Here is a 21,428-nt window from a genome sequence, read left to right as displayed (position 1 = left end):
GGCGGCATAACACTGACAGATTATTAACTTTGCTTTGCATTTGTCGGTTTGTTCTTGCTTTTCGTGAAGTTCCTTTTCAGTGATACGGAAATGTGAAGCTTTTTGTACAAGAAGGTAAGATTTTTGTACTTTTCATGCAGTGAACAAAGTATGTGTAGTTTGCTGATTATTTAAATGTATTTACTTTTAAAATTCATATTAGTGGTCCCCTAAATATAAAATTATATATGTAGTGGTCCGTGAAGTTCTAAGAGTTGACGGCCGCTGGTTTAGAGTATTGAGAGACTTTCGCACGATCTTCACTCTTTAGACGTGTTTTCATTACGCTATATTTAACGTTCTCAGTTTGAATTAGAAACTACTGGTTGCGCTCTGTCATACTGACAAGAACTGTATGAGGACTTTTGTGAAAAGTTCCAGAACTGTAAAGTGGTTTTGGAGAAAAACATTCATCAAGCTATTATAGATTCTTTTGCACTGAATACATTACGAACGCGTATGCAGGAAACAATGTCAGAAATGGGATTGAATACCGGTGACAAAAGCAATAGACAAAAGCAATACCATTTAAATTAATTACTTTCGTAGCATGTGCGACTGCTGTGCCATCAAGTCTTAGAATAGTGTATTCAGATTTTTTTAAATGAAAGTTTTATTATATTACAAAACGATTCAGTAATTAAAGATTTTTGAGAACCATAATCATTAAAGCTCGGTATTCATAAAACTGCCCTCGATTAATTTGTACTCGTATAACAGATGCTGTTTCCAAAATTAAATCAGAATTATTTGTATTGCCTGTAAAGCAAATTAGCTACTCCTAGGTGATGGCCGCTGGTTGACTTCAGCAATGATTTTGGGATGGAGTAGACTATAAATGGCGTTCAGCAGAATTTTTTTTCCGAAAGGTGTAAAGAATTGTGTCATGTGTTTGTTTACATGTTTTACAAAATGCAGTGAATCGGCATGAAGAAACACTATGATTTAGTTTCAGACTGGCAAAGACTACCTTTAGTTTGCTATACCAAAGACATAATATTTTTGACGGACGTGTCCGACGGAGTGTTAATACATGATAAAACATGGCATTTATTCTGAGCGGAAGATTTGGAAAAATATTGTTAAAAAGGCCCAGTTTCGTCCATGTAGCAGATATCACACGAGGTATACTTTTCTCTCAGTCAAATTCATGCAACCAGTTGTTGGCTCCTTCTTCATCAACTTTTCCTGCTTTACCACTAATCGCCAATGACAAAACTGAGTGTCATGTCTGGAACCGGCACAGCGAACTTTCGGAAAATCTGAAACTTTGAATGTCTAAATGTTTTGCAGTCGCGTTTGCTTTTGACTGTATAATAGGTCCAATTTAAGGTAAACAGGAAACACGAATATGGCTGAACATTTTCTGGACGTAAAGTTTCGACATGCTTGTATCTAACCTTGCGATGTCGTATAGATTTATTCCTGGAGCTGGAAGCAGAAGCATTAAGAATTTTACCACGATCTTTTAATACTGTGAATAAGGTTATTTTTGGCAATTCCACACTTTCGACAATTGTGCTTTTCTTCAATTCACCACGGGCTACTTTCTCTAGGACTTTTAGCTTTCTTTGCAGATCTTTGCCTGTCTGATATTTTTGACCATAACTCACTGTTTTATTGCTTACAACTTAACATTAGTTGTCGCGTCCTTGAAGCTACCAGAGTGCAATCTACAGGACACGTTCAGAAAATAAAATAAAGTTGAGGTGAGCTTAAAACACATTTGTAACTAAACTACAGTCCAGCAAAGATACATTATTTTATTGTAAATACAATACGTTTAAATTTTTAACTGGAATTTATTTATCTAGTATGCTGTGCTCTACTGCGTTTCAGAAGAAAGAGACAATACTAAACTCATTAATTAAGAATTATTCAAGATTTAACAACAGTCATACCAGTTAACTCTTAAAGAATAAAAAAGAAAATCTGAGCACAGAATTGTAGTTGTTTATTGAAGCTCATTGTTGGCGAAATTGAAGCTCACTGTTGATGCGTGGATCGAGATTATCGAGCAGATGTTCGTGTCGGGCTATAGTTTAGAGAATGAAATGTATTGTATGAGGATTTCTATTAGAAAGGACGTATGTTTTTCCCCAGCTCAGCCCTAGCAGATAAATAACAGAGAAAAAACGTGAAAAACTTTTAAAGTTCGTGCTAAATTGAAAAAAATTAATGACGCAAGGGACTATGAAACAGTTAACCGAAACACGCATTAACTTATAAACCTTTTTATGTGATCATATATATTGCTACTAGTATCGAAATATTAGTCATATTAATCCAGTGTTCATCTTAAGGGTGCTCGTGTTAAAAAGGGGTTACTGTATACATAAAATGACTTCTCCATTTAATTATTCAGAGAGTTATAATTTGAATCAGACTTTCCAAGCCTTTTTTTTTTACAGAAGTTCGCTATATGTGATACAGATATTCTGAAAAGTTAAGTGTAGAATCAGAGTTGTTTTAATTCAATATTTTTATGAAAGAATCACAGAATCATTTATATATTAACGAAAAACTTTCACGCAATGAAATATAATGAGATGATGAAAATATCTAATTATAGGTATTTTCTTGGTTACATTATTCTACTTCTTATTTATCATGAATAACTTCATAACAATATTTTCTGTTCAATATCACACTCTATTTAGATATTATCTATTTTAACTTATTAATATAGTGGCATAAATGTAGAATATTTTAATGAAGCAACAGAAAATTCTGATTTCGTACCCACAAATTCAGCACTACATGAAATTCGTTTATCAGATGTTACGTTAAAGATAAAAGGTAAATTATCTACTTACTGCACAGAGACCAACCAGTAGTAAAGCTGAAGACATTACACACATTCCAGAAAGGCAAAGAGCTGTCAAACCGAAAGCAAAAAGCACTAAAATGAAAATGGAAAAATATCTCAGTTATTTTAATTCATATATATTATCTATAGTGACAAATAATAGAATTCTTAAAATTTATGAACAATATTTAAAATCACAGAAAACTGAACTATTTAATCATGGCATACCATGTTTAAGAAAAATAAATGAAAGGCGTATTTTCTTTCATCAATAAGTTAAGTTTTAACTCTCGATTTTAAGATTTTTCTGAGAGGAAAGACAATAAAAATCATTCTTTTCTTCTTTCAAATTTATTTTAACTACTTCTTCACAATGACATTAAATTTATTTTATCCTGTCATATTAAGTAAAATCTTAACCGCACCGCACCACGAAGCAACGCGCGATAGCTGGCTGGCCTTGGTGTCAGAAATATCGCTAAGGATACCCATAGATTCAGAAGATAAGCATGAAGTTAATGGCTAACAGAATGATGAACATTAGACAAAATTATTGTAACTGGTTCTTAAGTACTTGATATTTTTATTGGTATCTTATAAAAAAGTACTAAAAGGTTACTTCCTATGTGGAAAGATACCTTAGAGAAACACATACCCCAATGAAATGTAAGCTCAAGAGAACTCAATAGTGCTGTAAGAGAATCGACTATTAAAACGACCATAATGTCCCGTTTTAGGACTGTGTGAACCGTGACAGTCAAGTCAATTTCCACCTCCTGGATATCACCAGACATGCCATAGCTGGTCATTGCGGCCACCATATATATAAATATGTAATGATTTTAAAATACGTAGATGCAGGACACTGGAACCTTAACAGCTTTCAATATTGCGTAGAATACTAGTGGGTTGAGGGTGGCAGAGTGAAAAGCATGATGACGCAATTTAGCACAACGTATCTTGAAAAATCACAACCTTTGTTTTTTTTACGTATATCAAATCATTCTTTTTTCATACAAGATGTTTCCTAAATATCCTAATTATATTTGAATACATAAATTGCATTTTGAAATAGAACGTCATCTTAAGTAAGTAACCAGCAGCAGCAGGGTTTAAGAGCGTCTTGCCAGCAGGAGAGCTATGCGGAAAAAGGGAAAGTTATAGTACTTTCAGAGGAAGAAGGTTGGGAGTGAGAAAGTTTCAGTTCAGAGATTTGGTTTAAAATTAGTTTGATTGGCCAAGAGGTATCTGTATTAAAACGTTACGTAAGATAGAAGATTCTGGAACCTGTGAGAAGAGATGAATTTAGAGGCAGGTCACCAAATTTAGAATGTTAATTTTGAGATCGCCAATTATTTTTTTTGAAATAGTTATCACATTTTGTTATAACTTATATATATGTAAGATAAAAATATGTAAATAAAAATTATAATTTAAATTAACCCCTAATTCCCTTTAATTCTCCCTCTCTGTTTTAAAAATCGTAACAACTTCTCGGGATTGCGTCATTTCTAGATCATTCCATTTTGCATGACATGCGCAGCGCCGATGACGTAATAATTGGGAACTGAAACTTTTAACTAAATACCTTTCTTTTCGTGTGCTTCTATATTGGATAACTTCGCACTTTAGCTTCTGCCTGTGCAGTGCTTGTACGCAATTTCGCTGGGCTCGCTTCCTATCGCAATAATATCAAACATGTAAATGTTCTTAAATAGGCGCCACTAGAGTGCCAAGCGAACTGAGGCCACAAATGTCAGATGCAAATAAAAATGCAATTAAAACTGCCTCGACTGCAAGTTTTTAGATATTATGAAGTCAACATATTAGCATACTAGGCAATCAGAATGCTTCCACTTCAATATAGTTCTACGAGTTATCCTATATAGCTATTACGCGTCGACACTGCTCCGTCTTTTCCTTGCTATTATTACATGTATGCATATGTGTGTGCATAAACAACAACTACAGAATAAATAGACCCAACCTAATAAATTATACCTATTAAGCAACTTAGACTGAAAAATGTATTAATTTTACAGTATAAAAAGATTTTATTAGAAGAGGATTATACTACCTTAGAAAGTGAAAAACTATTGAAAAGAAAAATTTTATTTAGCAAATAAATCACGAATGAGAGTCTTTCACCCTTTAAAGTTTTGGAACGTTGAAAAACAACTGACTGAAATGATTGTTAGATAATTCAATTAATTCAAACTTCAAATCCGGCCATACTGTCTCACGATTTACGTTGAAAAGCATGGTGCTGCTTCTGTATGAATGGCATTGAAATCATGAAGTGTAAAAATACTTATGTAGGTCAAGAGATCATTAGAATAAGAAGTAAATGTGAATAATCTGGCGAAGTAATAAAATGTAAATGTAAAATAAAAAGCCAGAGAAGAATCCTTAGGCACTAGAAATTGACTGCAATGCACTGTGTCGTGGAAGGAAAGGCAATGCAAAGACACACAGCAAACCATTCTCACTGGTCTTAAATAACAGGAATGGTATGAGAGCGAGTCCGGACATCCGGGAGGCTTAAAAGGACTATTCGGGTTATCGTCCGGAATCTGCAACTGTACAACGCAGTAACTCTGGCGGCCCAGAAGCGCGCCATCGAGAGCTAAATAGAAACTTTAAACTCTACACGGCCTTACGGGAGTAAGATATAAGACAAATCTCGTACAAAATATATCTCGCATAAGATACAAGAATGCTGTTACAATGATATTGTAAACAATGATAAGGTTGTTACACTGATAACGCTGTTACACTGCTAATGCTGTTACACTGATACTGTACACTGAAACTGGAGAACTTTGAACTGATAGTTAAACATTTTACACTGATAATTTTACACAATATAATAATTATATACTGATGAGTACACTGTAGCTTTTACATAAGTATTATGCATTAATAATTAAACTTTTATACTGATGTACGCTGATAAGCTTTCTTTAAAAACTGGAAATATACTGATACGATAACGTCTATTTTGTACTGATGCGTACACTATTGCATTTGTATAAACATATTACACTGATATTTTTCACTGTTATTTAAACATTTTATACAGATTTTGCTGTTATACATATATATTCTACGCTATAAACATAATTACCCTAGTCTATTTTTATGTGCACATGGATTAAGACACTGAGGATATACTGATACGGAAATTCTAATTGCACTCTTTCGTATACATAAGCATTTTACTTCTGATTACTACATACGTGAACATTTTACTTCTGATTACTACATACATAAACATTTTACTTCTGATTACTACATACATGAACATTTTACTTCTGATTACTACATACATAAACATTTTACTTCTGATTACTACATACATAAACATTTTACTTCTGATTACTACATACATAAACATTTTACTCCTGATTGCTATATTTTACTACTTTAGTTCTAAAAGTTTACACTGTTATTTAAACAATACACAAAATTTACTCTGTTACGAGCATAGAAACTCTACATTGATATGTATATATGAACAAAAATTACTACCGTGGTAGATTTTATGTGCACCTAGGTTTAAATACTGAGAATATACTGTTACAATAATGTTTGTTTTATACATGTGTACGTTTTTGCGCGTACATAAACATTTTACACTGATTTTACTCTTAATTACAGGCTAGTTCTATAATACAAGGATACATACATACATATATATATGTGTGTGTGTGTGTGTGTGTGGTGCTGAAGTACTGATATTGGACGGCAGATGACGCTGAGTTGCATATCGTGTAATTCGCTCTGATGCTTTCATTTGGCCTCTATATTGACTGAAAGACGATGATGGATTTAAAGACGAATGAAATATGCTACCACAAAAGATATATTATATCTTAGGGAGTATACACTATAAAAAGACTATTGAAGCATTATCTTGTAGTCTTGTGAAACAAAATAAAAGTCAGAGGAAGGGTGTATAAGATCCTTTTATTCGAACACAACTTAACAGCTACCTAACTCGGGTTTACACAAGCCAAGCACTTTTGTCTTAAAAAAGTATATTGTTACGAATTTGGTATTTAAAAAGCTAATGTTAGTTCAATTATAAATTAAATGGTTTTATTTCTCGCGCAGTGCAGCGCGTGACGAATATTAAAAGAAAGCTAAGCTGGAAAATTGAAAGTACAAGAGCGCGTGCATTAAATAAATAAATATCTCTTTTTGATTTCGAGAAAGTACTAGAAAATTCTAGCGCGCGATTTAAAAATCTTATAAAAGGAGGAAAACATGTCAGTTCGTAGTAGTTGCTTAGTTTGTTGTTGTTTAGAAAACTGCTCTTGTTGATTGTAGCGAATTCGCGGATTAGCTTTCTTTAGCTGTTTTGAATTACGTTCTATTGGACATTTGAGTAGTTAAAAGATAACTACTGTGAGATATTGTAATACTGCATGATAATTTGAGAAAATTTAAGCATTTTTGTTGTGATAATAATAAATTTTTGTTCATTTTTCATCGGACTTGTGCATTCATTTCATAACGAACCCGTACGCACGCAATTGAACAATATTGAACAATATTGAACAAATTCAAGATGTGGTAGATTAGCCTAACAGCTCACAGAAAGGCTCTGGTAAGTATAAAACTGGCGAGATAAAGACGAATGGCTAGAAGCACTTAACGCCACTAAATCAAGTCGCTAATAATCATAGCACAACGTGGCCTGACAGAGGAAGACACGATCTAAAACTAACCTCAGTAACTCTTACTTAAATAGCAATTCTTTCTACATTAACCTGAATAAATGTTCGCTATCTCATTTACATTCTGGCAACATTCTGAAAAGCGTGGATGAAAATAGAGTAATATGGAAGGGCTAACTTAAGGTTAATTATGAGTTAAAAATAAATATATAAACCCTACAAACTGAACTGAGTTTATTTTATTTTCAAAATTGCGCATATGTTTATTGTAATTAAACCTGTTATCCGATATAAAGAAACTCTGTAAGATGTTTCTACCGCCCACAAGACAACCATTACATTTTTCTTCAGAAATGGATACAGGCCGGTATGTGAATAAACTATTTGGATTAAAAAACGAATAACGTCGAAGTTAGAAGGTATGTAGACTTTTTTTCATATTTGAAAATTGTAACCAATCTTTTAACATAAACTTTTGGACTAACTGTTACAACAAGGCTGCCCTCTGGTGAGTAGCCAGAGAAGTACTTCAGTAACAGCCAAGGCTCCCACTTTGTAAGTTGTTTCAGACTTTTGCTTTGTAATTTTCTAAAGTTAAATGTAATGCCCGTGTGTAACTTAAACCTGTTAATAAATATTTGTTACACTATACAGGACTCTTCAATGACCCTATCTAAAACGACTCCTTCACAAAGTGACGCCCAACGTTAATGTTTAGCTTTAAGAATTTTCCTTGGCTTTTGCTCACTTTCTTTTTCAGAAACAATACTTGCAGCCCCACCCGCTGGATCTAACTCCTAAAACTTTAGGAAAAGAAATACCTCGCCCGTCAGGTATTAATTTTGTTTTGTTTGTGCCACTCCGATGGCCTGTTGATGTAATTTGTTTTGCATTTAACACAAATGTTCTATAATGTGTTAACCCTTAATATTGAAAACGCGAAAATACTTAAATATAAAAACGTAAAAATACTTTATTGTGTTCTTAAAGTATATATGTAGCTCTTTCATGAATATTGTATCATTTTGAAGTGATTGATATTATTTTCTTCCATTTCCGCTTATATTGCTGAAAATTGTTTATACGATTTGTATTTGATGATTTAACGAAGCGTAAGATTCTTTCTGGTAACACGTTATTTTTTTTATACTGATTGATATGCGTTTCACATGTGCGTAATTCTTTTAGTGTCATAAGTGTATTGCTATCCATGAATGTTTTATTTTATTCTTTGAGAATAGAAATAATTAACGGAAAAGGATTTTATCAATGTTATTTAAACTGTGCTATTTCTAAGCCCTGTAAAATGTTTTATTTTTAAGGAAGAGAGTCTTTTTTATATATTATTTCGACACTGCGTTACTTTTGATACAACTAACTTTAGTATAGCGCTATTCTATGGTAAAAGCACTAAAAATCGTTTCTGGGTAAGGTAACCTCATTACAACATTCTAGTTAGTGCCAGAATAAAGTGTTTTTTTTTAATCGAAGAATTTATTTTCAGTGAAACACGTCATCATGTCATTTTTTGCTAAAGGACGTAAACAAGATATGTGTGTTTTAGCAAAAGAACTTGGTGTGAATGTTACGGAACAAATGACAATAGTTGATATTAAGGATGCCATTTTAACGAGTAAGGAATATAATGAAGAGTTCACTAAAGATCTATTTTTTTGCATTATTGTGTAAAGGTTTGGGAAGGATTATGTTGAATAGCCGTTCAACCCTGCATGTGTTTGACAAAGATTCCCTGACTGCTATGAAGTACAGAGAGGAGATCTTAGATACCTATGTTTGAATCGGTACCGGCTGCCTGTTAGTGGACGATAACGCTCGTCCACATAGAGATCAGCTGGCCGACGATTATCTAGATTCGCCGCATGTATTGGACAGCCAGATATCCTGACCTTTATCCTATACAGCATGTTTGGGACACCCTGGAGAGGGCAGTTTCATCTCGCCATCCCTCTACACCCTCCCGATGTTGAAAACAGCTTTCAGGAATGGGATCAAGTACCATGGGAACTCCTCAACTACTTTACATCCAGTATTCCGTCATGCTGCGCGAAGTGCTGGGCTGTGAGTGGGGAGCATACCCATAATATATGCATTTTCTTCTCATTATCCCAACGTGAACTTTGGACATTTCTGCGATATGCGCTTTAGAGATAATCATCGGTACATAAAATGACTTTTAAATGGCATATTCTTTTCTGTGTTATAAATGTATATTCATACCAAATTTCATTAACATTTATCCAATAATTGTTACCAGAAATTCGGCATAATGTGCAAATTATCTTAACTTTTCACACAAGTGTATAAGCCTTATTTGTCAAGAATAGTAAAGTGTTTGCTCCAGTACCAAAAATTACGTTAACTTTTAAATAACTGTTGGACTAAAGTAAGGTATTTTTAAAACTATTAAACAATGATGTATTCACTGCTATGTTGTGACCCTGCGTAAAGAATCAGATCTAGAGATTGAGTCCAAAATAAAAATATCGAGTAAGGAGGTCTAAATCCTAGCTTTCCCCTTCTTGTTTTTATGACTTATTTGTTCCACCGATTAAAAAAATTAAGCAACGTAATTAAGCTGAACGTCTATAGAACGTCTATAGTAGTCTATATTCGTCTATAGTAGAGAACGTCTTTAACTCATTCTGTGTCATAAGTCTTGTTACAAAAGTTCGTATATTTAATACTGATATGCTGTTCTTAAAAGCACTAGTGCTATATTTACACTGATATGCTATACTTAAAGATTCTCATGTTAAAATATCTCTCTATTATTTCCATAAAGGAATTTTCATAAATTTAAATAATAAGAGTCATGGAAGGTTTGAAACGTGAAATACAATATTATCAATAAATAAAAATTGTGTGTTATTATTTGAATTTTATGCATTTGCTGGAAAACATACCATCGGTAAATATTTTTTCTTGATTTCTTAAGCATTGCGACAGAGGTTTTATGTGTCTTGTCTGTTCACCATTATTTCAATATTTTTCAAAACATTCATAAAGCTTTTATGTCAGTTCCTTGTAATATATTATTCATTTTGGTTATTTTATATATTTGAACTAGTGTACACATTTTATTTTTACTTTAAGTAAATAGAAAAGCAGCTTTTGGGAATATTTTATGGTTATGAATTTCAGTGAATGCATTCAAATAGGATTTTTGTATTTGGTAATAATATATTGTTAGCCATAAATTAAAAAAATGTTTTTAAAATTAAGCTAGACTTGCTGTTCATGTCAGAAGTGCTTTATATGAAATACAAAGATAAATGCCGATGTATTTTCTTGTCTCAAATCCTTAGAAAAATATTTAACTCTTCTTAATTTCTTCTTAATATTTAACAAAAGTATTTAGCTCTTTTTAAAGTAAAACTTAACTAAGAATAGTTCGTACCCAAAGATTGGCGAAAAACGATTAAAACAACTATTTTTTTAATTTTAGGTCAAAACTGTTCTTTAGTATCATTGCTAGACTGAAAATATACTTTGAATTGATCTGACAATAGTAAATGACATAAAAAGTGTTTTAATCATTTTGACAGTCTTCAAGTGCTATACCCACCTCAATGTTTGCTTTCTTTAATTCCCATTTGCCTTATGTATTCATTGAAAATAAGAATAGGGGAAGAGGAATAATATTAACTGTGACTCTATTAGAAACCTTTGTTTGCCTTTGTTGAAACCTTTGTTGCATTTAAATATTGAGTGCAGTTTGAATGAATATTTCCTTTCATTTTTCACTTCTGAACTTACACCATATTTTGATTTGCGGCTTTTTGCTCAGCTTAAAATATGTTTCTAAAAGTATTATCAGCTAATTTAGATATAACTCGTCAGAAACAAAATTACGAGCAATGGATATATATATATATATATATATATATATATATATATATATAAAAGTGCTGTGGTATAAGAACAATAATAAAATTTCTGACTGCAGAGTTTGCGAAAATCATAATGGAAGCAAATATTAGGCTCAAAATTTATCTATTTTTGGAAAGAAAATGAAACATCTGAAGCATAATATTTTATTATTGTGAATTTTCAGCAAAACAATGAAGTGTCCTGATTTTGATAATCAAACATTAAAACTTGAATTTGGAATTAGGATTTTTGACTTGGTAGATCCCGTGAGGAAAACAAATCTACTGTACGTTTTTGGAAAGACAGTTAACGCTGGGCATAATGGAAATTTACGTGTAACTCAAGCCTTTTCACATACAGGTAAAGGGTATTAAGTCCCAGAAAATGTTTTTAACGTCATGAATACCCTAGGCTTTTCATCAAGGGCATACGATAAATATGTAAGACATTTAGATTATGCATATTCCACTGCATCTCAAAATATAGATTATTTCACATTTAATGGCATAAAAATAATAGCATAGTACAAGTTTGTAATTGATTAAGCTTAAAAAATTAATTCTTATACTACATATTATGCAAGTTTTATTAGACAACATCGAACAAACTTACGGTAACGAAATCGTCATTAGAGGCACTGGTTAGAGGCAAATGGCGTCATCTATGCTGAAGAAAGCGCACTGTGTTTTGGAATACGCGTGAACATCATTATTTATCGTCGTTCCATTTACATTTTCGTCGTTCCATTTACATTACGAAATTTGGTAATCAACCACCGCATCGTTACAAAATTAAATGAATGAAGCAGATTGTATAAGAGCTGATGTATAAGGAAACCAGCCCAGGACGAACAGCAGCCCAAACCGAAGGGGTTGAAAAAAATTCGTGAAACATTTTTAGGAAGTTCCACAAAATCAACTCGTTGTGTGATTTCTGAACATAATGTGTCACATGTAGCGGTGTGAAGTGTATTATGGGAACGGTTATAATGCTAGCCATACACTTTTCAGATGGTGCAGACGTTAAAATCTTTGGTAGTGTTCTGTTATCAGGATCGCATTCAGAAGTGTATGTATGCATACATGTTTGTGTGGGGGTATGAATTCATGTATGCATATGTACCCTCCGAAAAAAATGGGACAGTCTCCCGTTCTACTCGGCCAATTAACGAAATTCAAATTGCATTTTTCGTGTCTCGAAAGGGCGACTTAGATTATGTATTAGATTTATGCATAGCATTGTTGTAAATAGGTATTTCAACACAAAATCGGACATTTTCTAAAATGACATGACAACTGTTTACCATATTTCGATTCTACAATTCCATATTTCGATTATTGGGCACAGTATTGGCCTTTATGCTAAAGCTAAGCTACTTATTTAAGAAATACTTGACTGATATTAGCATTTTGTGAATGATTTTGTTTTGCGTTTGCAAACAGAAAGACCGTTCATTTATTTTTCTCAAATTTCTATTCCATTTCATTTAATATTTCTACATGTGTTAGCTAATTATTGTCAAAACTATTTTAGAATTTGCTTTCTGTTTATTTAATTCGCAATCACATTTTAAGCATTCATATTTAATATTTATTAAATTAAATTACTTGGGCCAAATACTTTCCTATTTCCTGTAGTATTCGCAATAATCACAGATTTGAAGACGTTCCTTGTGTAATCTACTCATCGCTTTCCTTTCAGAAGGATGTTAAGTTCTTTAAGAAATCACATTGATCAAAGAAGTAGAGGTACAATGTTGAAAACAGATGTGAAGGGAAGAATGATCTAAAATTTTAACAGTGTTTTTCACAATGGTGATTGCAAAATATATGTTATATGTATCATGCAAGTGTGGGACTTCAAAAACAGGAAACGTTGGAAGGCATTTTAAAAGCATACCTTAAAAGTTTCGATACAGATATTCCATTAAAAATCGCACTCTCAAAACAATAATTGAAGGAATATAAATCACGATTAATTTGACAACAAGCATATTTACTAAACTAGATCTAAGGCTGCAACGGGGTTACAGCCGAAAACATCGCGGCAAAAACATCGCACACGAAAATGTCGCGGAGAAAACAACGCAAGGCGAAAACGTCGTGCTACAAAACATCGTGGGAGAAAACATCGCAGTTCTAAAACATCGTGGTACAAAACATCGTCGTCGAAAATAAAGCGGTTCAAAAACATCGCAGTTTAAAAATATCGTCGTCGAAAATATCGTGGTAAAAAATAAAGTATCTACAAATCATCGCATGACGATAACATCGCAGACATGCTTTTTTCAGGCATGCTTTAATAAGTGTAAATGGATATTCCCATAATGATTTGTGAGCGCAAGATGGAAAGAAGGATAATTTTTACTTGCATATTTTTTATTAATTAATAAATTTTTGCTGAGAAAATTAAAAGGAAACTTAAGCATAAAAATTAATGCAACTTATAGCACTTAATAGAATTTTAAACCGACATAGTTAACTAACAAAGGCCATTAATAAATCATTTTTATAAAGTTTTTACTGGTAATATTTCATGAAAAGTATATTCTATAAGTTACATTTAATTTTCTATGCTTAAGTTTCCTTCTTACGTTTTCAGCAAAAATTTATTAGTTAATAAAATACGTGAAAGTAAAATTTATCCTTCTTTACACCTTGCGCTCACAAATCATTATGGGAATATCCATTTACAATTATTAAAACCTGAAAAAAGGATGTCTGCGATGTTATCGTCATGCGATGATTGTAGATACTTTATTTTTTACCACGATATTTTCGACGACGATGTTTTTAAACTGCGATGTTTTTGAACCGCTTTATTTTCTACGACGATGTTTTGTACCACGATGTTTTAGAACTGCGATGTTTTCTCTTTGCGATGTTTTCTACCACGATGTTTTGTAGCACGACGTTTTCACCTTGCGTTGTTTTCTCCGCGACGTTTTCGTCCACGATGTTTTTGCCGCGATGTTATCGGCGGACACCCTGCAACGGAAGCATCGTTTTAAGTGAATCATGCATTAGCACAGCACATAAAAATATAAACCTTTCGCAGATAAAAGAAAATTTCTGGAAGCTAGCGATTCATTATTTTACACATTCAAGAAAAAAAAATGAAATCTTTTCTGCAGTTAAAGACATCTAACGTTCATAAAGAAATGTCACCGTGGTATAGAAATCAAGAATTATGATTTGGTTGAACATCTCACCGAAGATATTACTACTTGCATTTGCTTTCCCTCGAAGTTTCATGTATATACAATACTGTTTGATGCTTCTCAGCTTTGTACTCTTATAAGAACGGTTTTTAAGGATATGAGTGGGAAAGAAGAGTTATTAAAAATATTACTTCTAAAGATAAAACATGAGAAGAAGTTACTTCGTTTTAAAAATGTACACAAGGATGAAAAAAATATAAAGTTATATCAATGACAGCTGCAGGGGTTCCCGTCATGACCGGACCAATAAATGCATTTTTGGATATTTGTATCCGAGACGATGATTTTCCAATTTCATTTCTTCATTGCGTTATTCACCAGCAGGCCCTCGATTGTAAAATTTTAAATATGCATTACGTTATGGGAATCTGCATGAAAATTGTGAATTCAGTTTAGAAAGAAGTATTAGAGATGAATGTTTCGGGCTCAACTAGAACAAAACTAATCTCAGTACGGAGTAATGTTATATCATGAGTACGAAGATTCAGAAAGTTACTACAAAATACAAAATATCTTTACAATCAAAAGATACGGCATACTTTGAACTTAGTGATGACGTTTCGTTAATATAACGTTTGTTGTTGACATGACAAACCATCTTAGCGAACTGAGGTTACAATTATAAGAGAAGAACCAAACAATAGCCGAAATGATTCGATTTGTTAATACTTTCGAACACAAGTGAAAGCTAATATTTTCTCAATTGATGAAGAACGAATTGCTAAATTTCATAAATATTTCTGAACAGGTTTTTAAAACCGGAGGTAATTTTAACACAGAGAAATATAATAAGAAAATAATAATTCTTTAATCCGAATTTGAAAAAGCATTTAAAAAATTTACAAGGCTACAATGTTGATGTAAAAGAATTAACTGAAATATAAATAATATATTCTTTCTATATCTTAAAAAAATAACTTCTTCTCCTGTAAGGATCTTAAGTTTTACTAACGTTTATTTTATTTTAAATCTTTACTATCACTTCTTATTTTCTACTTCCGGCCAGAATTAAAAGCTTTAACGCATTTATGCAAATTTGTCTGGCGAACGCCAAAGTACTTAAGTTGTGGCTTTTTGCCAAGCAAGCGAGAGAAAGGAGTTAGTAGAAGCAGTCCGCTTGCCTTAGCAGTTTCACTCGGTTGCTGGTTGCCTTCCAGGCCAGAGGTGTAATCCTCTTGATAATTTCAAATGTATTGTAGTGTTAACAGTGCTCTGTACTACATACGGCTTCCTGTTAATATATGGCCAATCTTCCACGTAGGCCCTTGTTTATTATTCCAAAGTTAAGTTAGAGTTTAGTTAATATTTTTATATTCTTACGTTCAGACCACAAGTGGTTGGTCTCTGTATTCCGAAGTCCGGAAATTATTGTAAAGAGTGAAAAATAAAGGGTTTCGTATACCCTTCCTGTATATCTTGTCTACTTCCCACATTTATTGAACATAGCTTTAGTAAGCTCCCTGTTCCGAGTCAGGTTCTTGAATGTTCCCCAAGCAAGTAAGGTGGAAAACTGAACCTGATACTCCTTCAAAATGATATCATTTTAAAAGCACATTGTTCAGAACCAAAAAATACCCTTTGGAAACTAGTAAACGAAGTTAGGCATCTTAATTTTAAGAAAGGTTGCATTTCCTTTTATGGCGTTTTTGTTTAATTCATTTAGCTGTGCAAATCTGATTTTCAACGATGTGCATGATTAACTCAAAATGTTATTCCTGTGTTATTATCTCATGCTCCGCACCGTGCATTGAAGCTAACCTCCCGTTGTTTCGCCATCTGCTCCGTGAAATTCAAATACTGTTTATGTTCTAAAGAATAATTCTGTATAAATAAAATTTGGTTAATTTTCTGCAATAAGATGTCAGTCAACCCCAACGCCTACAATGATGATATTTCTGCACGCATAGAATGTCAGTTTTAATACAAATGTGTGAAATTTCCTTCTAAAATTTGTTGTATAAAGACTTTCGTTTTCTTCGCCTCAACCACTACAATGGAGGAAACCTCAGCGGTAAAGATACCTTTCGGCAATCCTATTGATCCTGCACTGTGGCTTGCTATGTACGAGTCAACTTTCCTTTTAGCAACGTCTAAGCCTGTTAAGGATCCCAAAACGAAATTCAATAATTGCGTTGCTTATTTGCTGCTGGAGATTGCTTTGGTTGCTTTGGTTCGAGGCATCATATTTCTGGAGCGCACAGCTGTTTCTTATCAGGAACTGGCAGCCGCCATTATTGAGCGTTGTGGGAAAGCTGTACCTGGGAAATCCGAAATTTATTCGTCCGGGAGCACCTTGAAGACAGAAAGCCATCCTAATTACTTCGTGTCATGAAAAAACGCGCAGTGAAAAACATCGCATATCAGATTTATTATTATTGGAGTTCTTTTTTTAGCAAACTCGCCAAACCTTCAATCTATTTCCCCGTCTATTAAACACCTCAGTTCTTCGAAAGCTCATCATTGCCGATTATATATTAGAAGTCATACTCGCTCAGGTAAGGTCACTTTCTTCAATTCCATCATCCAATGTGTCTAATAATTATAACTTGGATTCTCTGCTGAATAAAATGCTCAAACTACATAGCGAAGTATTATCGTTACATCTATCCCCGTGCTTCTGAACATTGCTTTAACAGATAGCGAACACTTTCAGCTAAGGCTGCTTATTAATATTTCTTGTAACATCCAAAATTTAATTAAAAAGCTCAGAAATGTGTTCGTCCCCTTTTTATTCCAGGAAAATGAATCGGAGAAAGCATAGTAGCGACTTGCGCTTTACCATCTAAGACTCGACATCTTTTTATTCGATACAAAAGTATGAATGATATCTTATCAGCCTTCTCTCAGCAACCAATAAAGAAAGGCATCAGATGCCTATTCTGACATTTTCTTCAGCCAATGATAGATACTACAATTCCGGTTTGCTTTTTCCAGTCTGGTAGACAAAGTCTTGACCTCGGACTTCATTGCAACTTTAATTTTGTTTTTTACGTATGTAAAGTGTCAACAAACGTCATCGGATCTGATTTTCTATATTATTTTGATTTAATACTGAATTTAAGGAACGGAAAGCTTATTGATTTAAAAAAACTATACATTTATTAACATTAAAAATTTACACTGGCTCTTGTGCAGCTCTGCAAAACCTTGTATGAATTCAGTCCAGTATTCAAATTAATAATGGCATTGTATTGCACACGTATTAAGGAAAATGGGAAATTTAATATTGATCAACAACCTTGTTTAGCTAATGTGCTGTAGGCTGCTACAAAGAAAAAATTCATTAAAATCATAATTAAATCAATTTATTAGTATACCTTTTAACAAACATATAATACGGGTCAGAACTTTCCGAGACTAAAATTTTAGGTTTAAAGGTTTCTAAATATTGACATGGAAAAGAAAAAAAAATACTGCATTTACTATTTCCTTTTTGGCATAGTTTCACAAAAAATAACATTAGGCATATACTTATGGCTAGCTAGATAACAATTTTGAATAGTTGGAATCAAAGAATTTAGGCAGTGTTGATCAAAGAGAACTATTTAGCTCGGCAGGTTGAATAGTTGTTGATGATCCGTGAATGTTCTTTCAACAATAGTATCTGGTAGCTGCCACATCTGCAGTGTTTTTTAGACGATAATTGACGAAAAACTTAAAAGGCTGCTCTTGGCGAAACCTAAAGACGAGTTACGCCGTCTGTCCTGGAGCTCCCTTTAAAGGCAATAACCCACTTGCATGGATGCATCTTCCTGCGATACATTCATTACAATTGATAGGGCAGGAATTCTAAAGTTGCTAGCTTAGGCTGGGGAACGTCCACGTAGAACTTCGGTAAACCATCGCTGACAAACAATCTAGCCTTAATAAATAAAGTACATAGATGTTTTGCTTTTGCATGCCTTTTCTTTTGCGCATACATGTTTTCTTTCGAATGGGTGACGAAACTGAAAAAGCGGTCACCAATGGGAGAAAACAGCAATCGCCGAGCTACCCTTTTCAGCAGCCAGTTCTTGGTGCTACATTAAAATTCTACACTAATGGGCATTACGGTTGGTAGCTCATTAATGCAATTGAGCAATTCAGTGTGGGAAACTGTTGCGTTGTATCCATTAAACTCAGCAAAAGTCAAAGAAAATGGTCAACATATAATTGAGAACTGCTTGCTATATGTTTACCAACTAAAGATTTCGGCATATGCTCGAAGTCAGGGCTTTACAAACTACATAGACAAAAGTCTAATATATGCTTTTAAGTAAAAGTCCGAAAAATGTTCTCCATGAGAAGTTTGCCATTTTAATTTTATTGGCCAATTTCCTACTGACATACAGCATATATAATGTCGTTTTTGATGCCTTAGCCAGAGTAGAAACAGATGTATTTTCTGATAATCAATATACTGATTTAAAAAATTATCTAAAAACAGAAATCGCCGAAATTCAAAATTCTCTCTCTCAATCGTCATCAGTTTTTAAACTAGAAAAATATAATTTTCCTTTAGAAGATGTTAATTCTTTACTGCAATATAAACAAAGATACACTTCATCAGTTCATTTTTGAATCTTTTCTTCCAAAATTTTTCAGCAGATTTTTCAGAAAGAAAACTGAGAAACTGGCTTTCTCAGGCCGGCAATTCAGCCTCAATGAGAGTAAACACTAAAGGACATGTTTTGGCCTAACATGAAGAAATGTGTTAAAATTGCCGTTTAATCTTGCCTATAGTACCAACGTTCTAAATTTCATACACAGTTAAAATCAATTGTGGGCACCTTTTCCTTAACTGATTCAAGATATTCCATGTCCCTAATTACATGTCATTAATTAAATCATACAACTGAGAAAGGGAGAAACTTCACCGCAAATTAAAATAAAACAATAAGATAAAAACTTAATAGACTTATAATTTGAACTTAATAGATGAAATGAAATAATGGTGATATAAATGTAATAGACTGAATACAATAATGGTGACGAAAAACCTTTTGACCAAAATTAAAATGGCGCAGTATTCAGCTTTAGCATATATTTATGCATTTTGGGCTTTAGCCAAAGTAATTTGTTAAATAATAAATTTTTATAGTTCAGTATTAATTGCGGAAAATTATAGAACTGCACAATGCTCTTTTGATACCTTATTTTATTCATTTAGTTTTATATAAAATTTTTAAACTGAAAGCACAGTACATTTTATAGCTCTAGTACAGCATATATCTTATAACCTAGTACAGTACATACCAAATATAAATCAAATTTCATAAAATGCACCAGTGACTTTTGAACTTTTACTAACTCTTAACGGTAAATATAAGGATTTAACTGCAAAATCAGGATTTACCATTTTCTGCACTTGCACCTTAGCACACATATTTAACTCGCTCATTGAAAGCAAAAAAACATTCATTTCGAATGGATGCAAATCCAAAGTTTAGTACTATGAATATATATTACATCTATTTAGTTTTCCGAAGAGTTTTGTTTGAAATTCAGATGTCTTTCAGAGTAATAATATTTAATAAAAAATCCTTCATATAGTTAGTAATATGACAATAAAATCAGACTGAAAATTATGAGATACAGTTTTTTATACACTGATAATGCAGTACTACAGATGTCTACAGACACGGGCACTTAAAATTCATTAAATTGTATTCATAAGTAAATGTTTTTTTAATAGATGCACTACACTTTTGTGCTTAGTTGAGAAGGGCAGATAATGAAATCTAAAATTTGCATTTCAGTTGTTTTAATGCATATTTCTAATTATATCTAGCATTAACGAGTTTACGTAGAAATTACATAGTTTAATAATAAGGATTTATCACTTTTCTAGTACTTCCATATCTTGCAGTCTTAATTCGTTAAGATCCTTCAACTCCTTTGAATATGCATGAAATCCAAAAGAAAATAATAATTTTATCCACATCTATTCCTTGACGCAATTGAGCTCATCTTCAGAAGTGTTTCTCTGCCTTCAGATACTTTGTCGTTCTTACTGATTGATTAAATCCTGCGTTCATGAATCTGACATTATTCTCACATTGCCTTATCCAATTACCTAACATAATGTTGCCCTAAACAAAACCTTGTCGGGTAAAGCTTTAGGCAATATTGTTTCGGACCTACGTCAGCATTGTTCGTTTGATTACATCAAGAGAACATTCATCAAGAATTGTTTCTATGTATAATTTGGGATTACATCAAGACCAATCAGAGCGAAATGAAATATTTTCTTTTCGGGATCGTCTACCAAATAGCAAATTAAAATAAGAATAGTCTGCATAGTTATAGTTGGGGTAAATTATACTACAAATAACAACACTAATAACACCTTATTTGGAACAGAAAGATAGAAAAAGTTCGGCCAGTTCAGAATCTGCAATCATGTACCTATCGCTTAGCTGCTGACATCAAAATAAAGTAATGCATTTTAATATCATTTCAACAAAAATAAAACACTTAATAAAAATGTTATTCGTTCTAAATTCTCAAACTAACATCAAGTTCTTTGCACCGAGGTTCACAGTTCACTGCAGTTTTTATTTCTAATATGTTGTCAGATTCAAAGAATATTCTTAAAATAACAATATTCTTGAAAATTTATGTGATAAACAACAACTTATTTCAGCTGTTTGTCCGTGTAACGGATTATTTTAAATAAATTTACATAAGTATAAAACTCTGTTATTTCATGCTGTTTTCCATTTTTGCAATGATTAGACTTTTTTAATTAAGTATTTTTTTCATTAATTTCAAATTCAAATAAATGCCCCTGACTGTGGTACTTATT

At 32.7% G+C, this 21,428-nt stretch overlaps 1 protein-coding gene across 3 annotated transcripts in view; it reads right to left on the bottom strand.

The window, feature by feature from the left end:
• The window catches only part of LOC118187137 (uncharacterized), a 385,201-nt gene that overhangs the window by 42,307 nt on the left and 321,466 nt on the right, over positions 1-21,428 (bottom strand). For all 3 annotated transcript variants that reach the window (XM_035357333.2, XM_035357335.2, XM_035357337.2), the window contains exon 3: positions 2,856-2,941. In XM_035357333.2, the coding sequence (XP_035213224.1) occupies positions 2,856-2,941 (86 nt within the window). The remainder of the gene's footprint in view (positions 1-2,855; positions 2,942-21,428) is intronic.

This window comes from Stegodyphus dumicola, chromosome 6, assembly GCF_044657685.1.
Source record: "Stegodyphus dumicola isolate Sdum_Otavi_A_Nest chromosome 6, ASM4465768v1".
Taxonomy (NCBI): domain Eukaryota; kingdom Metazoa; phylum Arthropoda; class Arachnida; order Araneae; family Eresidae; genus Stegodyphus; species Stegodyphus dumicola.
The sequence above is the reverse complement of the archived record's forward strand: the minus strand, read 5'-3'. Positions and strand labels throughout refer to the sequence as shown.